Source organism: Lathyrus oleraceus, chromosome 7 (assembly GCF_024323335.1).
Source record: "Lathyrus oleraceus cultivar Zhongwan6 chromosome 7, CAAS_Psat_ZW6_1.0, whole genome shotgun sequence".
Classification (NCBI taxonomy): domain Eukaryota; kingdom Viridiplantae; phylum Streptophyta; class Magnoliopsida; order Fabales; family Fabaceae; genus Lathyrus; species Lathyrus oleraceus.
The window spans coordinates 85,002,317-85,022,787 of record NC_066585.1 but is presented as its reverse complement, the minus strand read 5'-3'; the positions used below and the strand labels follow the sequence as shown (position 1 = coordinate 85,022,787).

General features: G+C 32.5%; 2 protein-coding genes across 3 annotated transcripts; both read right to left on the bottom strand.

Moving 5' to 3' along the window:
- Positions 1 to 6,806: 6,806 nt before the first annotated feature.
- On the bottom strand, positions 6,807 to 9,939 carry LOC127101340 (phosphoribosylformylglycinamidine cyclo-ligase, chloroplastic/mitochondrial). Its single transcript, XM_051038726.1, has 8 exons — positions 9,378 to 9,939; positions 8,721 to 8,815; positions 8,524 to 8,625; positions 8,367 to 8,426; positions 7,789 to 7,961; positions 7,605 to 7,707; positions 7,356 to 7,514; positions 6,807 to 7,206 (listed from the first exon to the last, which is right to left on the bottom strand). The coding sequence occupies exons 1-8, from the start codon at positions 9,691 to 9,693 to the stop codon at positions 7,036 to 7,038; spliced, it is 1,179 nt and encodes a 392-aa protein (XP_050894683.1). The 5' UTR covers positions 9,694 to 9,939; the 3' UTR covers positions 6,807 to 7,035.
- A 4,185-nt stretch (positions 9,940 to 14,124) lies between these two features.
- Positions 14,125 to 19,964, bottom strand: LOC127101484 (protein trichome birefringence-like 14). 2 transcript variants are annotated; one of them, XM_051038912.1, is made up of 5 exons: positions 19,688 to 19,964; positions 18,351 to 18,625; positions 17,387 to 17,557; positions 15,892 to 16,087; positions 14,125 to 15,357 (listed from the first exon to the last, which is right to left on the bottom strand). In XM_051038912.1, exons 2-5 carry the CDS (start codon positions 18,508 to 18,510, stop codon positions 14,529 to 14,531), a joined length of 1,356 nt encoding a protein of 451 aa, XP_050894869.1. In that variant the 5' UTR covers positions 18,511 to 18,625; positions 19,688 to 19,964; the 3' UTR covers positions 14,125 to 14,528. The 2 variants fall into 2 exon arrangements, with proteins under 2 accessions (XP_050894869.1, XP_050894868.1); XM_051038911.1 differs by having other exon boundaries at positions 17,387 to 17,587; positions 19,688 to 19,961.
- Positions 19,965 to 20,471: the final 507 nt, after the last annotated feature.

Sequence of the window (20,471 nt, the reverse complement as noted above, 5' to 3'; positions counted from 1 at the left end):
CATGTAAAGTCATCATTACTTCAAGAAAAAGGGATTATATCCTGAATCCTCCCTGGAAAAGCAATTCCACCAACATAGAACACAACGAAGCTTAAGATGTTTTACATCTAGTTTACAACTTAAAACTTGTAAGAGATGAATTCGATTAATTGAATTTCATTATTCAAATATATCTTTTTTTCTTTATTTTACCTTATCGTCACAAGGAACAAAACGAATAAACTTGTTTCCCAAAGAAACAAGTACGAAGGCCATAAAGAAAACCACTAAGATGGAAAGCATGAGAGTCTCACTCGAATCAGTTAGCCATCATCAAGACAAATAACCTCTCTCAATGATCCACATTTTCGTGAGTTATAAAATCAAGAAAGGATAGAGCATAAACACCATTGAGAATACACTTGTAAATTGATACAAACATTATGATTATATATAAAACAAGAGTAACGACCAGTACTTAAGTTACAACTAAAGGTTCAGATATAATTCACAGCTCATAAAGAAATCTAAGTAAATTGGAGAGGATCAACAAGAGTAACGACCAGTTTCTAAATAATGATAGACTACTCAAGGTTAGCTTCTTCAATGTTCAAAAGAACCTTAAGGTTAAGAAAAACAACTTCCTAAATAATTTTTTTCAAAAGATTCTTAGATATTGATCATCACATCATCAATAAGAGGAACATTCTCCTCAACAAAGGTTCCCTTTAAAGTTGTTTTTTGGTATGTGAAAGTCTCTACCTCCTTCTTGACTTCATCCAACTTATTCTTCATAAACTATTGGCTCTCCTTGAACAAGAAATCTTTTTTTCTTTTCTCTCTCCAAAGATAATTAGGTCGTATTCAATATGCATTATTGAACTAATTGGTCGCCTCTAGCTTTATTTCTAAAGCTTAAACTATAGGCCGAAGATTCTCTTATGTGATCCAAAACTCTTCGACTACGATGACCATGGAGCTAGTCAGGGTCATTTCCCTGGACAAATAAGGAACATACTTGGCAAAGGGTTTTTGACGAACTAAGGGTTCCATGACGGCCAACAAGTGAAGATACACATCAAGGATCAACTCAACACCTTTTTTTGGATATATGGGGAGTAGGCTAGTCAAAATCGACATAAACTTACATTCTTCGTATCCTTATGAGGCTGATTTTTTTTGCGACTCAGGTAATGGAAACATTAGGGGAAACAATCGGTGGAAGAGACGACGTCATATTTGTGGAACCTTGTTTTACAGGTGATATGCTTTTGACAAGTACATTAACTTTTGATGACGACAACTAAAGTATTGTGATAAGTCAAGCATGAACGATGAAACACATAAATATGCAAACCTATCTGTAGGGTTTGATAAACTTGATGGTACGATGATGCCAAACAAAAAATACAACTAAAGACTAAACTCAAGTCACTCAAGAATGTGACAACATAAAGAGTAATATTCGACAAATACTTGAAGTAATATTTGGTGATCTCCTAATTTAATAATGAATGAACTATTGTAAGGAAAAAGGACTTTATCGTAAAAGTATATGACTAAAAGCACACACACACTAAAACATCTTTCAAACTATTTTATCAAAAGAAAACATCTTCAAAAATGTCTTGAAGTTGTACCAAATGACTTAGGAGTTGTTAAAATAGCCATATGGGAAATTTTAGCTTATCTAATCAATTAGGTGCTTTGTCTAATTTATTAGATTAGTTCGAGCTTACGCCTCAAGCAATTCAGACAGTGTCTTAATGATGTGCAATGACTAGATATATTTTATTTCCATTCTGAAACTTACAATCAATTCTATTTTAAAGATCTAATTGATTAACAATATTATCTAATCGATTATATAACAGTAAAATGCATTTATTTTTAATTCATTTTTGAGCCAACCATGGGCCTATAAATATAGGTTTCATTTTTCTTTTCAAAGCATCCAGAATCGTGTTTTGACACTCTCATCTCTCTCTCTCTCTAAACATTTCTTTAAACTTTCTCTCATTATGTTTTTAGCCTAAGTGCTTTTGTAAGAAAAGTCCACTTGTTAGTGAGATCATTTTGTAATTATGGAATGGGTAGAACTTTAAAATTCACCAAGGGAACCTTTTGTGTATACCTTGGTTGAATAATGCCTAATTAGGGATTTGTTTGGGTTAAAGCTAAACCCGTAAAAACCTTTTGTTTGGGATTGAGTATTTCATTCCTAGCTTAAGTTGGATATTGGCATGTGTTAAAATCTCCTAGGTTCTTGGTCAGTCCGATGTTAAAACCAAGATAGGTTGAATCTTGGCCTGATACTTAAAAGTTTCACAAGTTCGAGATCAGCCTGATGTTAAAATATCATAGGTTTTTGGTTAGTTTGGTTAAAACTAAAGCATTAATCTCAAAGGTTGTGAAACTTGAAGACTAACCTCTCCAAGGTCTGTGTTTGTGGAAAGAAGCCTAACTGCTTTAATACACCGTTTGGGAAGGAAGGTTGGCCTCTTCACTCTCAAGCTGACTATGAAGAAAAGACGCAAGCGCACACATTCATTATCTTATATATTGTGATTGAAGATCAATCACCATTTCCTTATATAAGGGATCTCATGTGTCTTTCCTACTAAAAGCTCTAAATGTTTAATGGAATCTCTCAAGATCAATTATTGGGAAGAAGAGTAGGTCATTTTGTTTTGATCGAACCTCTATAACTCTTAGTGTTTCTCTTTCCCCTTAACTCATTTTATTTTCGCAATTTATTTTTCGCATTTTATTTTTTCCGCTGCTAAGTTTTCAAAATACATTTTAACTCTGATTTTATTTCCCAAAAGTTTTTTAAAATCATTTTTTTTTCAAACCACATAATTCACCTCCCCTTTTGTATGTGAATTCTCAAATCTAACAATATTAACCGTTTTCTCAACCACTGGGGCACCCTAGGAAGTTTTTATAAAGGCAACCTTTTGAGAGCTTGGAGTCGAGACTTCTTATAGGCTTTAAGTTTTTCCTTAATAATCATGTTATCTACAGAAAAATAAATAAGTTAATAATCCACAGAGAAAAGTCAAATCACAAAGCAAACAAGATCGCCAAAGACACCCAACAAACCCTTCACGTCATCTCAATTGTTGGCTAAAACTCGAGATTGTGTGTCCATATGCCATATTTCATTTGCCCATTTTATACTTGAAATCAAAGAAAGATATTTGGCTGAAGCCTCCAATAAAACCTCGGATGTCGAGGAGACATTCCTTGTCCACCTTAGAGAGGTATGACATCTTAAAAGAAAAGTTCATTTCACATTACCCAAAATACTTTGATTCTAGCATCTAAGAAACTAGGATTCACAAACGATGCGGACAAACTCTTTCTTGAAGTCACACATAATCAATTGATTCTCGACAGTAAGAGGCTTCACAACAACATGGCAAAACTTAAAAAACTACAAACACTTAGTAAAGAATTCAAATATCTTACGTTATTGCTTGAAGCATATTGGGATATATGAGGATGTTGAACCTTCCCAATAAACAAACAAAATACTGAAGAAAACTCTCGGGGAGGCTTTTTGTCCCTGATATTAACAAATTAATTGAAAATATCTAATAAAAGTCCAACAAATATGGTGCAATTGCGAGGGGGCGACCACTCGATAACAAAGGACTTCTTTTCTAAAGGTAGATAAATGGAGAAAGAAACACATTGAAGGTAGATAAAAACAAGAAAGGGGAAGGGGGTTGAATTGTTTTCACAGACAATAAATTTTTTTGGAGTTTCTGCACACACACTTTAAAGACAATTAACACAGAAGTTATCCTGGTTCGCTTGAAATTCAAAACTACTCATGTTCGCCCTACCAAGGTGATTTCGCCTTCAAAAAGGACTTAATCCACTAATCTTGAAAGATTACAACAACGCCTAAGAGTCCAAAGATCTCTTAGCCCTCTCAAGTTTACAGACTTCACAAGTCACTTGAGGAAATATTACAACAAATATTATAGAATTAGAAGAGGTGTTTAATGCTTTTAGGTAAGCAGAATGAACACAGTAAGAACAATTGAATCTCACACTGATGAGCAAAAACTCATGTGAAAAAGTGAAGCAAAAATTAGTGAGTATTTGAATTTGTGATGAGCAGAATTCTTGTTGAATAATTTCGTGTCTTGATATGATGAAGGTTAGACCTTTATATAGTGCTTGAAGATGATACCATTGGATGATGCATTGATGCTGATATCTTTGCCAATAATAGAACTTAATTGTCATTAAGTTTGTTGTCCTTTCCATAGCAGTTCAGGAGAGTACTTATTTTTCTCCATATATAGACTTATACCATTTTGGAATACTTCGTTGTTAAGTCTTGATCGGATTTGATAGGTGAGAGTCAGAGTGCGCGAAGTTCAGATACTTTACTCAGATCTCGTATTCTTCAGATGGTTGCCTGATGTTTTCATTAGAAGCTCTTGATTAATCTTTGACTTTACGTTCCTCAGATGTAGTGAACCTTAGAGACTTCAGATGAGAGATCTTTCAGATTTAGAAGATCAGAGCCTTGAGTCATCGGAGCGACGTATTCAGCTGTTAGTTCAGCTGTTCTGGATTTGCTTAACGCTTAGACTTTGTTTCTTCAGATGCATTAATCGTTAGAACACTGCACACTTAGAGAATTTTGTCAGGGTACCAAAATATTTCATCCTTTGTTATCATCAAAACTTAAGGATAAATTGCATAATCAAAATCTTGTTCTAACACACATTTTCTTGAAGACAACTAGGGATGGAAATATGTCAGACTGACTAACAGAGGCCTACGGTCTAGCCTACACAGGCTTAGGACAGGTTAGACTTTTTTTAAGTAGAAAAGACCTAGGCTTTTTATAAGCTTATTTAGTTAAAAATGTTATGCTCAGACCATAAAAAAAACCCTTTAAACCTATCAAACCGACCTTATTAAATAAATATGAATTTCTTTACTAACATTATGTTATGTTTTGTACTTTGAATTACATGAAAATAAGATGAAAACAACTTATGAACAATGTCATAAGTTGTTTTCATAGTTCTCTTAAATAAATAATAGTGTAACAAAACTTATGCTAATAAGTAAGTTAAAATAAGTCAATGGAAACAAATTTTTAGTCTCATTGGTCTTTTAATTTGTTAGTCTATTTAAACATTATTTGAATTGCTTATTTATATTTTCCAAAAATAAATAGACTTTTATGTAGGCTAACAAGTTAATCAAGCATTCGAAAAGGTCAGATTCAAGCCTAAAAAATAATCTATGATAGGCTATAGGTCAGACTTAGACTTCGTATTTTTTTACCGGTCAAATTTAGACTTCACAAATCCTAACTCGGTATAACCTATTTCCACCCCTAAAGACAACATCAAGCATTAAAATAAAATACATTTTCTTGGATTGAGTTGAATATGTGATCATCAATTAAATATAATTTTTAAATTCTAAAAAAAATACCAACTCAATTAACATATTTGTTTTACATAAATATTAAAAAATCATATAATTTTAGTATTTAATTTTTAAAAGAAAATGTATCATTGAAAAAATATCATTTATAACGTGATGATCTGTGAGCTTAAAACTGTTTATAAGAATCACTTTTTAAGTTCATATATAAACAATAATCTATTAGAAGTTAAAGTAAACTTTAATGATAGATTTAAATTTGATATTCACATCTACGCTCAAATAAATTTTATTGTGATCGTAATATTTATTAAATTGAGAGATCTTCGAATAAAAAATAAAATAATATCCCAATATTGTTTCAATTATAGATAATGTTTTCGAGTGATACGGATAAATGATAATATGAATTGATTATTTAAATATGTATAACTCATGATTTATACACATGTGGTTTTAATAGTTGCTATTTAACTCTAACATCTCTCTAATACGGCTAAACTTCCCTTTACTTTGATAATCATTTTTAGTTTATGAAACAACTCTCAAAACAACCTTCAGACCATACTTACTTAAAAGAGTAACTTGTATTTTCGCATTAGAGAACATAAAAAATACTCGATTCATTCTGGTAAGAGTATTTAACATATTTTATCCATTTGTTTTCAATATTTTCTTGTGTATTTTTCTATTTTTTTCAATCTGGATTCAATATTTCGACCTTTTCTTTGTTATAAATTATCATTCTTCTTTTTATATATTGATAGGGAATTGATTAATTGTGTACTTCATTTAATTAAAATTTCAATAATTCAATGAAACCCAATTGCGGCATCAAATTCCTTCAATAGAAAGAGAAATAAAATACACATTTATCTTATTACAAAATGATAAATAACAGCCTCATCTGAGATGTTATTAAAAATGAGCTAGTCATCTTAGTGATGTATGAGTGAACCAGGAGCTTTGGGATGGATCATTTATACAAAATAGGACTAGTCATTATAGAGAGAGACACCGTGTTTATAAATTGAAATTAAGTGCTCCTCCAAGTCCTTTTTTTAGAAGAGACATTTAAATTAACAAAAGTTTATGGATTAAATCCACAAATTGAACCAAACACATAAAATTTTATAGACAACAAACATCTCTTCTGAAAAGGAGACGAGGGAGTAGGAGATAGTATATATAATACAAAATGTGAGGTTATTATCATTGTTCTCATTGGGACAAATTGGAATCAAGAAAATTACATATTATTAAAAACAGAAAACAGTGTGAAAACATAGTGGCAGTTTTCTAATTATTAATAAGAATACTAACTAGAAATGGAAGAGGACTGTAACCCCCAAAAAAAAAGAAGGAAAAAACCAACAATTAAGGTTTACATACACATAATATGATCATTAAACCTGAATGAATTTCACTTAAGCAAAACAAAAATGTTTTACTAACAACTCGACTACATGCGATTCCACAAAATTGCTGCTAGTTCCATAACTAACATTTATGTACGGAAAGCTATTAAGGTCCGGATAAACCAACACGAATTATAAAATTCTCATATCTCAACCAGAAATTTTCCTCAAAAGTATTAGAAAGTACAACATAACTAAATCTTATACTGAATTAACTGTAGGTTACACCATTTCCACTTATAACTTCACCGATGCGGTAGGCTTTACCGGTTTCAACTCTATTTTCAAGAATTTCATTCGCCGCCTCTGGACTAACTACAAGGACCATCCCGATGCCCATATTAAAAGTTCGCATCATCTCAGAACCTTCAATCTTCCCAGCCTAATGTGAGAGGTTATTAGTAATGTGCATTATTTTCTCCAGCATATTTGAAGATCAATTTAAAATATGTTACTGTTGCTAAAAAAATTAAAAACAAAGTCTTTGCTCCTAACTTGTTATTTTTGGGCAAAGTCAGAAATATGAATTACCTCCTGAAGCCATTTGAACACTGCAGGCATATCCCATGAGTTTTCATATATAAGAGCCCCGAGGCCTTCAGGAAAAACTCGAGGTATATTATCGGTAAAACCACCACCAGTGATGTGGGCAATTCCCTTTACCCCTCCCTTGCTGATTATGTCAAGCACCTATTTCAAGAATAAAAGTTGTCTTACACAGATCAAAAGGGAAGGGAGTTTAAAAAAAAAGTAAAGAATGCCAAGAGAACGATAAATGACCTGTTTGACATAGATAGTAGTTGGAGACATCAAAGCTTCAGCAATTGTAATGTCACCGCCGGGAAGTTTATCTTTCAATTGAAGCCCGCTTTGAGCAAGCACTCTGTAAAAGATATTAATATTAGTACAATTCAAAATCTAATAATTTTATAAAATTTGATAGATTCCATACTAGAAAACCAACCTTCTTACAAGTGAGAAGCCATTGGAATGAACTCCACTGGATGGTAAACCAATAATAATGTCACCAACAGCAATGTTCTTCCCATTGATTACATCCTCCTTTTTTACAATGCCAACAGCACAACCACTGAGATCATACTCACCTTCTTTATATAGACCAGGCATCTCTGCAGTCTGGGAAGTGTACGGAATTAATGAAAGTCGAGAGGAGATATGTAAAAAGCACATTCTATCTTCGTCCGTATTAATACTGACACGCAGCTGAGGATGTGAGATAAGAGATTGTGTATCTAATATGTTTGTGAGCTTATATATTTTATGACAATGTAAGATTGCAATAATCTAAAGTGGATTGAATAAAATGTCAAGTAGAATAAATCTAGATTCCAGAAGCAGCATATAAAACAACAAGAAGCAATTGAACAGGTCTTATAAGTAATGTGCAATCAAGAAGCACCTAACTAGTTTGCTTACAAAAAAAAAGAACCTTGAATGGTTAGAGACTGTGGATCGGCAAAACTACACTACAGGACATCCAATTATATACTGATAATAAAAAAAGCACAAATATTTCAATACCTCTCCACCTAGAAGAGCACAATCAGATTGCTTACAACCATTGACAATTCCTTTTATAACCTGAAAATGTGGAAATTAAATAAAGAATAAGCATTTTTATGGCACAATGAAACTTCGAACCAAACCAAACCAAACCAGCTAGAAGCACACCAATTACCTGCTCAGCAACATCTACATCAAGGTGGCCGGTAGCAAAGTAATCAAGGAAAAACAAAGGCTTTGCCCCTGAAGTAACAATGTCATTGACGCTCATTGCAACCTAAACAGAAAACAACAGTTAAACTTGTGCCCTAAGCAACAGAAATACAATGGTAGTTCTAGTTTATAAATAAATCAGTATTCCAGAAAGTTTACCAGATCAATCCCAATAGTGTCATGAATGCCGGTTTCAAAAGCAAGCATCAACTTCGTCCCCACACCATCAGTACCAGCAACGAGATATGAATCACCTACTCAAAATCAAAACAAGCCAAATCAATATCCAATAAAAAGAAACTAAACAAATAAAAGTGATTGAGAGTTTGGTTACTTCCCAAGGTGGCGAAAGTAAACAAATAAAAATGATTGAGTGCTTATCATATTAATGTTTATTTATAAGCCATTTCTATACTAAAAAGTCAAAATATATTTGCATAAGTTGTAAGTTGTTTTCATAAACTAGCCAAGGTTTATGTAAATAAACTGAAAAATACTTATGAATATGTTGTCATAATTTGTTTCTATAAACTCCAAAAAGTCTTGCAAGGATCTATGTCACCGAATAAACTCGAATAAAATCAATCCAAACAGATCCTAAATGCATTCACGTTGAAGCTTAATCAATTATATAGGAAAAACTTCCAAATTTTAGCTTTGAGGCAATAATTATCTCTAGAGACAAAATCAATTTTTACTTACTCAACAAACTAAACAATTTAAAAAATAAAAAATCAATTCTATACTTGTGTCTATTCAATCACTTTTGTCTCAACCAAAAACGAATCTAAAAAAGTGAACACGAAAAAAGGTTACCGAGGGGGAATAAACCACCGAAGCCTCCAATACCAGGCGCCATCTTAGCTATTCTCCGAACAAGTTCAGAACCGGCATCAATGTCAACACCGGCATCTTTATACGTAAGTCCTTTACCACTACCGTCAGCCCTAACAGAAACAACTCTGTTATCGTTCCTCCTCGACTTCAGCTTCGATAATACGCCGTTGTAAGCGCCAATTGCATTGTGCAAACTGTAGCTGATTCCGGCGGCGCATTGACAGCTGCGAGAATTAGGTTTAACCGATGCTAGTGCAAGATAGTGGGAAATTTCAGTGGAAGCTCCAAAACTCATTGCTAAAGCGTGGTGGAATAGAACGGAGAGAGAACCCTAGGTTGGTTAGGGCGGAAGGGAGAGACGGCGGGTGTTGAAAAGATGGAGGCGGCGGAGAGTTGGGAGTTTTGAGAAGGAGATGTGTATGGTAGTAGCGTTTATCAAACGGAGAACATTGGAGTGAGAGATCCTAAACCCCTATGAATTAATCTCTGGATATTAACAGGGCTTAAAAAGCAATGCACATCTAATGGAGGGGATTAAAGAAAAAGTAATGTTATTGAAAGACATAATTTTCTTATTAACCTAACATTACCAACTAAAATTTAACTTTTAGTTATTTATTATTTATTTTACGCAAAATATGTGTATTCACTAATTTTGTGATTAGTATCGAGTTGTTATAAATAACTAATAATTCAATTTTGACTTTTATAATAAATTATTTTGAATAACAATTTTAAAGAGTTTTGTAATATGTTTTTTTTAGTGATGTTGACCAAATCTTCCGTGTATTCACTAATTATGGACAAAATTGTTTATGAAGATTACTTTTTGAACTAATTTTTCATGTGATGCGTCACATTTGCTTCTGTTAGAAAAAATAGATAACTGAATCGTAGAGAAATTATTTTTTTTTCAAATGAATTTTTTTATAGAGATTAAAATTGAAATGTGAGTTATTTATTGAGATCTCAGACATATTTAACTCTTAGTATTATAAGAACGTCATAATGATTTTTTATAATAAGTACGTGATCAACATATATTTATTTATAGTGATAAATCGTTATCAATGAATATACGATAACTACAATGGAATTGAAAAATAAGTATACAAATACTATGAAATTAAATGTAAGAGTAAGAGAAAGAGAAAGAGAAAGAGATGACATTGAGAATTATAATGTTTCAACATTCATTTTCGGTTTACCTACGTACATTCTTCAATGATTTGCTATTGGAACCTGTATAGTTCATTATTATTTAACAAATATTTTCAAGAGTTCATGCAATCATGAATCCATAATACAACCGAAAAAATAAAATCCCATATTTAGATCTTGACTTGTATACATCACAATTGTCAAACTCTTCTACGTATTTTTACTCGAATTAGGTTTCTTGAATCTTCCAATATCATCAATCTGCTTAAGTCTTTGTGTGTCCCCTTGAATTTATTGATTCCAGAATATCTGAGAAGAACTCCGCCTTATTTGTAGTCACTACTAAGGCAATCCGGGAGAGAAGAACCTACTTCTTTTCAATGGAATTTGTCACCGCCTCTAACAATCACCTCAATCTTGCAAGTTACCTGAAAAACTTAACAAGATCTCTAAAAATAATTAGTTTCAAGGACGTGCCTCCTTCAATCAATTACAAATCTCTCGTTATCAAGATCTGAACCAAATTGAAGTTGAAGATACCTGAATTTTGTTGCAAGACTTTGAATACTAAAAATAGAGGAAATTGATTTTTCACTAAAATCAATGAAAATTATGATCAGAATGGTAGATGATATTTGAGAAATAATGACAAAAAAAGTTTTATATGTGCTTGAGATTAAGCACAAAAAGTGGTTGAAAAAATCAGTTAGATTTGAATCAAGAGCAATTTATAATTTGAATCAAATGGACAAGTGAAATGGAATAAAAGAAAACAAAATTTTGAAAATATGGCAACAGTCCTGACTAAAAAATGTTTAAAAAGTGTGTGATTCGAATTATGTTTTAAATTTGATTTGAATTAAATCCAACAGAAGTGGACATCCGAAAATTGATTTGAATCATGTACAAAAAATGATTTGAATCAAATGCTTCAGTTTTGCTTTTGTCCAATTTGATTTGAATCATAAAGTGTGTTTGATTTTCGTGATTCGAATCAAACACATGAAATCTCAAATTTTAATAGTTTTAAAAGCTCTTTGAAATTTTACTTTGAATCAGACTCAAATAAAAAACATAAAAGGTATTCATTCCAATTACTCCTACAATTGATCAAAAAACAATGAACAAAAGCAAACCTAACCAAAGCTTTATACATGTTAAAAATGAATTTTTTTCAAACTTGATTCCAAGAAATACCATCATAAAGGACTCATCAAATCAAAATTAAATTAAGATGAAAACAATAATACAAACAATAAAATAACTGAATGCAGATGTTCATCCTAAATGAATTAGGGACATGCAACTACAAAAGCGAGAAACACTTATCTTTAAGGGTTCACGACATATGATGAGAAGAACTCTTCCGTGATGCCAGAACTTCGACACGGAGACGCCACTTTAAAATCCACTCCGAAAAGATGTTGGTGAAGAATGGAATGAATTAAATCTAAATAGGATTCAAGGGACGATTGTAGCATGTTGCGTAAGATTACGCATTGAACTTCCAATTTGGATTGAAGGACGTTCATGATTTCTGCAGTATCCATGAGTACAACAAAAACACCAATAATTCAATCTGCACAACTTCAAATTGTATACAAGTAGAAAGCATTTTTCGGGTGAGTATAAACTCCTAGAGAGGTTTTAAGGGAAAATAGAACCTTATTTATCATTCAACATAACCACAAATTATTCTCAAGTACATCATATAAAATGCAAATCATAACAAACTTGTCTAAAAAGTGAAAGTGGAATAACATAATAATGAGAAATAAAATTTCGTAATCATCTAATTATTATTCTTAGAATTCCTCCTTATGTCACATTCATAGTCTTGCATCCATAGAGGCTTCTTGGACTCTCTCTTCCCAAGTGTTGGGCATTCTTCCTTTATTAGACTCCATATGTGTGATATTAGTCAATTTAGTTATATGTTTCATTTATCAATTGAGAGAGTAATTGTAAATGTTAATAATTAATATACATTCATTTTGTTTTCTTTCAAGTAACTAAAAGCATGTCCAATAGTGCAACTTATTTTTGATTATTTTGCAAAATCTATTTTATATATATATATATATATATATATATATATATATATATATATATATATATATATATATATATATATATATATATATATATATATATATATATATATATATATATATATATATATATATATATGTCATTTTAAAATAACTCATCTAATTTTTATTCTAACGATGCAACTTTAAAAAAATATGATTGGATCTCATAACTTTTGCTCACATAAAACTTTATTTTAATTTAAAATATTAATTTAAATAATTTGAATTAAAATTAATATAAAATAAAATTAAACTTAATTTTTTATAATAATAATTAAGAAACAAAAAAAAAGTTATTAAAATTGAAGTAATAATAACACATTCATTTATTTGGCAAATGAATTGTTAAAAAAAAGTAACAATAAATTATTTAATTTATTATTTGACAACTGAATAAAACATGCAACGATTTTTTAAGGTGGAACACTCTCGTTGATATCATAATAAAACATATAATATGTCGCACTTAAAAAACAAATACTTTGTAAAATTTATATATGAATTTTTGTGAGAGGAGACTAAATGTAATGGATATGTTTGTTACCCCTATATAAATATATGATCATAAAATAAATAATTATTTAGAGTATTTTTAAAAGATAGTGTTTTACCTGAGACTCTAACTTATTAGAGTAACTCCACTGGTCACACTTTAACTTTTATATGGACTTTTGCTAGACAAAGCTAAAATAATTATTTAGAGTATTTTTAAAAGATAGTATTTTATGTGAGAGTTTAACTTATTAGAGCAACTCAACTTGTTAGTATCATAAAACATATAATAGATCAAACTTGAACTTTATTTTATATATGAACTTTTGCATAACAAAGCTAAATGAAATGGATATCTGTTTGCTATCCCTACATGAAGATGTGTTCATAAAATAAATAATTATTTAGAGTATTTTTAAAGGAGAGTGTTTTATCAAATAGAGACTCTAACTTATTGGAGTAACTCCACTAGTTAGTATCATAAGACATATAATAGGCTATACTTATACTTGAACATTATTTTTTAGAATAGATCAAACTTAACATTTTTAGTCTAACTCACTCCAAGCTATAATTAATCAATTAATTGATAAATAATTGATAGTTTTTTTTATCCTCTTCTCTTCTTTTTCTCTCCATTCCTCTATTTTCTCTCAATCTCTTAATGTCATTCACTCTCTTAAACAAAAATGGTTTTATAACGAAGATTTTATATAGAAGAGAGAGAGAAAGATTAAGGGAGTAATAGAGAGGAAGGAGAGAAAAAGAAAAGGAGATAATCCAAGTTCGATTGTTTTCATGATCTCCTCTCCCTTATGCTTTTTCCTAAATTCATGTCATTTTAAATGGTAGTATGTGGCATTTGAAGTGTGTGAACTTATTCAAAATCAACGGACTACGTCGTCACTCATAGTTAGAATGGAAATTTGTTAAACAGATGCAGTGTATGAACTCCTGGGGAGACAATTCTGATACTCAAATTGGATCACTAGCAAACAGAATTTGTGTAGACCATTTCTTATTGAAACCAATTATCACACATATACACTGATACAACTTATTACAAAAAAAAAAAAACTATTTCAAATTGATCGATATAATATAGGCCATGCCATCTCTCCGGCAAACACATAAGGTATTTAGCTCGTGCCTCCAAATTATGTCCTACGACATCAAACTTGACCTATGTTCGGACTGAAAATGAGTGAAACAATATTATCTCCCTATAATCATATTCACTACTCAGTGAGAGTAAATTTTGTGAAATACATTTGCCTCAAGAATACTTGGTCAGGTATTCCTAGACCTAAAAGAATAGACAGATTCCGATTCCCCAAAAAACACTATCAGAAAAAGGAAGGGGTTGACTAAACTGTGACACACACTATAGCTGAGTAACTAGGAGTTCATTCCATGTATCTGGAATTCCAGGCAAGCACCAATGCAAACAATCACTAGCATTAACAATTCCTCTAAGAGTGTAGCGGGACATGTGAGCCTCGTCCCTCAATTGCGAAAGAGGGGTTATATCCAATATCTTAATCTTTGTACCCTTTAGTGCACCCTCAATAACTGGATCACTGGATCCTACCTGTGAGGCCTCATTGCCATTTGATAATGGGATAGTGTTATCACAGCTCCCACCGGTATTCCAATCTCCGTTGATGAAATGCCTAGGTGATAAAGTCCTGAAGAAAACTTTGAGCTGGGGATGCAAAACAAGTTGCAAATCAAGCCATCTGACTACGCTCTTGATTGCTAACTTTTTGGCATTTGCAATTTCTTCAATCTTTTTGTTTTCATTTGGCATTCCATTAACATGCATTATCCACCTGTTTCCGTTGAGCTTCCCACGGTTCCAATGGTGTCCTGTATTGAGAACCAAAACATTAAAGCGATGGAGGAACTGTCTCATAAATGCGGGTGGACGGTCTAAATGCATGGCAATGTTTGTATGTTTGTCGCTGATGTTTAGGGGCACAAGATCACATAAGCTAGCTGACCAATAATATAGGATGGTCGTATTTGTCCTTGGAAATCTGTAAGCCCATCCATCAGGACGAATTGCTCCACGGTGTTTTACAAGACCATACTCCCACCCCACGTTTTCAACTTCTGGACTCTCTTCTCCACCAGTGGCCATACACATCAGAGATTGAAATTGTTGACGGCCCAATGAATCACCTATAAATGCAATTGTTTTGTCCTTCATCCTACATTCCACATTAGGCATTAAATACTGCTTACATATGTAATTATAATCTTTTTTTAATTAAAAGTAAAGCAGAAGAATATGAAGATAAATACAAATGTACCAATTATAAAATTCCAGGTTTAGTAATTAGAATTACACATGTAAAAAAATAGATTTAAAAATTAAAGCGATGTGGCATAATTTATTTATGTCAACACTTATGAATTGTAGAAAACAAAATTTTGGATGAATTGCTCGAGTCAGGTAAGGACTAGCATGCTTTTCGAAAAGAAAAAAAAGGAAAGGACTAGCATGATTAGATAAGAGTATATACACTTTGAGAAATAAGTACATTCTTCTTATTTACAAGAAATAAAGGTTCCAAAGCAGATTGGAACTGTGGTTTTTATTTTCCAATAATCAACAACTTCAAATCAGAAGACTTCATGGCATGGTACCAGACAAAAATCGAATAAATATACAGCCAGAAAATAATCTTGTTGAGATATGTTAATAAAAACCAGATCAAAGAAAAAGAAAGAATTATACCTACTTTCTCAAGAACATAGACCGGTCAAACTCTTGCATATCACAATTTTTTGGCTGCCAGCGAAATCCCTCAAATGAGAAATCTGGCCGTTGTGTCATTCTACAAGACCACATTGATGATAACCATTGCTTACAGTTGAAACCAGAATAGAGTGGTCTCCTGCTATCTGCAACCCACTTACCATTGGCATAATTACAAGCTGCAAAGCATAAATCCAATCAATGTTAAACCTGCCCAGCAAACTTAATTGAAAAATGAAGAAACGAGCCTTAAGCAAATGCAAGCAGGGAAAAAACATATAACGTGCAGAGCATTTGCTAATTTTCTGGTACAGTAGTAGTTAGAGCCATGTGGCCATTTTCCATGCACAGGGGTCACTTGTTAGATAGTCTAGATTCTAGATTGCACTGATGGACATGCTGATTAACACCTCCAAATACTGAATTTACATAAATTTCTATCAATAAGTTGAACATTAGAGAGCAAACTTTTACTTCTAGGCTAAGGTTGCATGAACTCATGAAGGTCAACTGTGTAGTTGCAAGGAGTGCACATGATAGTGGAAATAGTACCTCTTGATTCTTACATAGTTTGAGCAAGGGAAAGAAGAGAAACAATTTGCTTTAGTAAGCTGACTTTTGATTCACGAGGAAACAATTAAACTCAAAAGAGTATACTCAAAGAGAATACATCGTCAAGACGTCAGAATGATTGAAGAGAAATCATCTTACGTTTTTAGTTGCTAGGCACGAGCCAGAGCCAGAGCCAGAGCCAGAGCCAGAGCCCGGATCGGAGGGTTATACCAGGAGAAACAAGTAGTAGAGAGCTAAAGGTTGGTTATCAGTTTTTTAAAGGGCTGATGGGAGGTTAAAGGGCAAGTATGGTTATATCTGCGTGAGTGTGACTCAGAAAACTGGCTGTATGGGACAACCATTGAAAGTTGTTTTACAACCTTGTTCCATTCAATCATAAAATATTAAGATTCTTTGGTTAATTCATTTTTCTTCTTCTTTAGCTCTGAGCATTAATATCTGCAAATTGAATGATATGTAAGCAAGTAATAATAGCCTTGAAGCTTGGCCCCATGTGTACTCCAAAATCAAAGTCGTATCCGTTACTCGCACATAGGTATCGAGTACGTTACAAAGCTAATATTTATAATTAAAAAAAGGGGTAATCCATTGGGCTACATTTGTGTACTTTTTGAGTATGTGCCCGCGGCCCAATAACATATAGTTGATACTTTTTCTATTGTACCCAATTGTTGGTATCGTATCCGTATCTATGTAACAGACAATAATAATGAAAGTGCTAAAGAAAACACTATTTAACCAGAAATAGCTAGACAAATGTGAACTGAAATCAATCAGCGTGCTTATTAAGTCTAAGATGGATGTGTATGCCCAAAAAACTAGTTGCAGAAAAGTTGATTTGATAGAGGTGCATTTATAGATTAACAAAAAATAGTTGTGATGAAATTAAGGAGAAAAAATTCTACCTTCATTTCTGGAAGAAGACTTCAAATCTTTTTTGTGTAAAAAATCCGAAGATTGGGGACGTATAGAATCTACAGCTGCTGCACCCTTGATACCAAGTTGCAATTTTGTTTTATTTTGTCGGGAGGGGGTTAAGGATTTTTCCACGACTTTTTTCGGCTTTGCAGTTCCCACTGAATCAATTGGGAGTTCCAAATGAAAGTCTAAGCAGATGCATTTACAGAAAAATTAAAAATCCATGGCATAGTTTCGGTGACAATAAAAATGTCAGGTTAGTGAAAAAGTAGTCAGATAAATACAAGCATAAAAAGGTTTCAAAACCAACCAGAAGTAAGAATCAATCAAAATTAAGCCAATTGATTTGCAAAAATCAAATCCTACACAAGAGGTTGCATAGGGGCATTTATTGAGATAAAAAATGTAGTTGGTGTTTATTGTACACAACAGAAATTCTATAAGCATTGTTGAGTGATACAAGGCCAAAAGCAATTATTATTTTGAAAATTCAAGTTTTATTATGTGGATATCTAGATGCCTATCGCAGTAGTCCAAATTAAAAAAAAAAAAAGCACATATGACAAGATGGCCATATCAAATTCCATAATAGTTTAAGGTATTAATATCAATATATCCCAAAGTCTGCATACCAAATTATCAAAATCCACATTGACTAAAGGAATTCCAAAAACTGATATCAAAAGAGATATTTGAGTGTTGAAGCAAGATATTTCTTTTATTAAAGATTACTCACCCATGTCCTATGTTCCCCATATTCCAAATGAGATCTTCCTTTTCTATAAAAAAAATTATCTACTATGGAAGCAGCTTTAATTAAAGGTTTAGGAGAAATAGTTAAAATAGAGCCTACATTGTTTCTAAACCTACAAGCCATTTGCACTGAGGTGTAGAGAAGGGGTGGTGGTAAGTGATTAATGTCATTAACATATTTTTGACTGGAGTACAAACCTGAAGGTAAGTGGTACCATTCTTGAGCTGATCTAAAAGTGGTGGCAATTGGATTTGTTTCCCAAGTCCACAGTAATGTGCTAAAAAGAACAAGAACAACTAGGGCTAATGCTGCAGAAACAGGCCTGCCTTTGAAGCTATAAATATTTCCTCCTTTCATCTGTGCTTACACATTACAGCAAATACAGATCCTTCACTTGTCTATACATTCAAGACAAATCCATCAAAAAACATCATCGGCAATTCTTCTTATTGTTGAGGCTTTATCTGTGCAGCTGTAAGAATGAAGCGATCAAACACAAATAAATAAATGCAAAATAAAAATAAGACACTGAAACTTATCGAGCAGGACTCGAGTCTCCTGGAAAAGAAATCTACACGCCTGGCCATTCATGCCAACATTAATATGCACAGCCATGTTAAATTGATGTACTAACTCGAGGCCAATGTGTGCCAAAACCCCTTATATATAATATTTTATTTTAAAGCTTAAAATCACATATAATCTTCCACAAACACATTCATCTTAAAAATAACAATCACAGACACACACCTCTGTCGTGCAAATTAATCTTAATCTTAAGCAGCAAACAAACAGTTGCTTATTGAGCTGGGTCCAAAATTCCCATTAGAACAAAATTCTATTGTGATGCGGAATGCATTGGTTAGAATATTATAAAATATTTTATAATATCTTTTATATTAATTTAGAGTATCTTAGAATATCTCCTAGTATCAGATTTGATACTAGTTATTAGTATATTATCATTATTTGTTCTCAAATTTAAGATTGAGCGAGTCTTTTTGTATCAAGTCAATAGTGATTATCAATAATATTTGTCCCTCATCTTTTACACACAAGCTTACATTTCACTCACATTTATTCAATTGACAAAATCATAACAAGGAGTCCTGGTTTCTGAGAGAGCCCGGAGCAACAGCATGTATAAACAAGGACCACCAAAAGATTTTAACAACAAAACTCAACACAAATTTAAAGGCATTGAGTATAAGATTAACATATTTTACACGGTTCATTCCACTTGAATTACAACATCAAAATAGACATTATTTAGAATCATAAATCATCAAGATCTCCAATTATCCCAAATAAACATCCAATAATCCAATTTATATATGCATATTCAAATTCCATACCATTTATACGGCCATATCAGCTATTTCTGCATGTTAAAACTACATAAATACCTAATCGCAATCCCGAATTTTAATGATCCATTCAAATTAACAATGAAAATTGAAGCGAAAAAAATGTGCCACGAATGGAAGTTAAAAGAAAGCAATGATAGTAATAAGAAAATGGCAGAACTAAGAACCTTGATTTGAATTCCCTTGTTGCAATTCGTTGCTCTGTGGAGCTGAATCGGGTTGCGTCGGTTTATTCGGAGTTACAGATCCAGTGCGTCGAGGGAGAGAAAAGACGGAGTTAGCCTTGAGCTTTGAAGAAGGAGAAGGAGTGCGAGAGGAGATGACGATGTGCTCTATTTTTGGGTGGTTTGTCCCTTTTCACTGCACCGACAGGGATCCAATTAGAGGATGGCACGTTTCACCGTAAGGGATGCGTTGGTCATGTAACCAAATGATCAAGGGTATTATTGTAGTTTTCGAAGATAATCCATTTTCGCCCGTGTTAAATAGGCGTGACCATACAAATAGAAACAAAACAAGGGTGTATGCGGTGGAGGTGCAACTATCAACAAACCAACTTTAAAATAATTTTTGAAAAAACGGTGGATTTTTAGTTAAAGATTGTGGCAAATTTACCGAGATAACCCACTTTTTCGAAGAAATTCCCAAAATAACCCAGTTTTCAAAAAATTTCTCAATCTACCCCACTTTTAGGAGGAGGCGTCAATTGGATTGGCGACCCCTCTTAAAAATTATAAGGAGGCGCCAATTGGATTGGCTAGGGCACCTGCCCTAGCCAATCCAATTGGCGCCTATGTGTATTTTTTAAGAGGGGTCGCCAATCCAATTGGCGACTCCCTTAAAAAAGCCTCAAATAAAAAAACCTTCAACATGAAAGTTGTAGATTTTTTCAAGACAATAAATTTGGATATAAATTTTGCATCATTTGGATTTTTTATGAGAAAGTTATGG

Excerpts from the sequence above, each read along its gene's own strand:
- LOC127101340 (XM_051038726.1), bottom strand. The coding sequence starts at position 9,693 with ATGAGTTTTGGAGCTTCCACTGAAATTTCCCACTATCTTGCACTAGCA. Across the intron at positions 8,626-8,720 it reads ACACTATTGGGATTGATCTG|GTTGCAATGAGCGTCAATGA; the intron begins GTAAACTTTCTG and ends TTTTCTGTTTAG. Across the intron at positions 7,515-7,604 it reads CTACTATCTATGTCAAACAG|GTGCTTGACATAATCAGCAA; the intron begins GTCATTTATCGT and ends TTCTTGAAATAG.
- LOC127101484 (XM_051038911.1), bottom strand. The coding sequence starts at position 18,510 with ATGAAAGGAGGAAATATTTATAGCTTCAAAGGCAGGCCTGTTTCTGCA. Across the intron at positions 16,088-17,386 it reads GTCTTCTTCCAGAAATGAAG|CTTGTAATTATGCCAATGGT; the intron begins GTAGAATTTTTT and ends TATGCTTTGCAG. Across the intron at positions 15,358-15,891 it reads CGGTCTATGTTCTTGAGAAA|GATGAAGGACAAAACAATTG; the intron begins GTAGGTATAATT and ends TGTGGAATGTAG.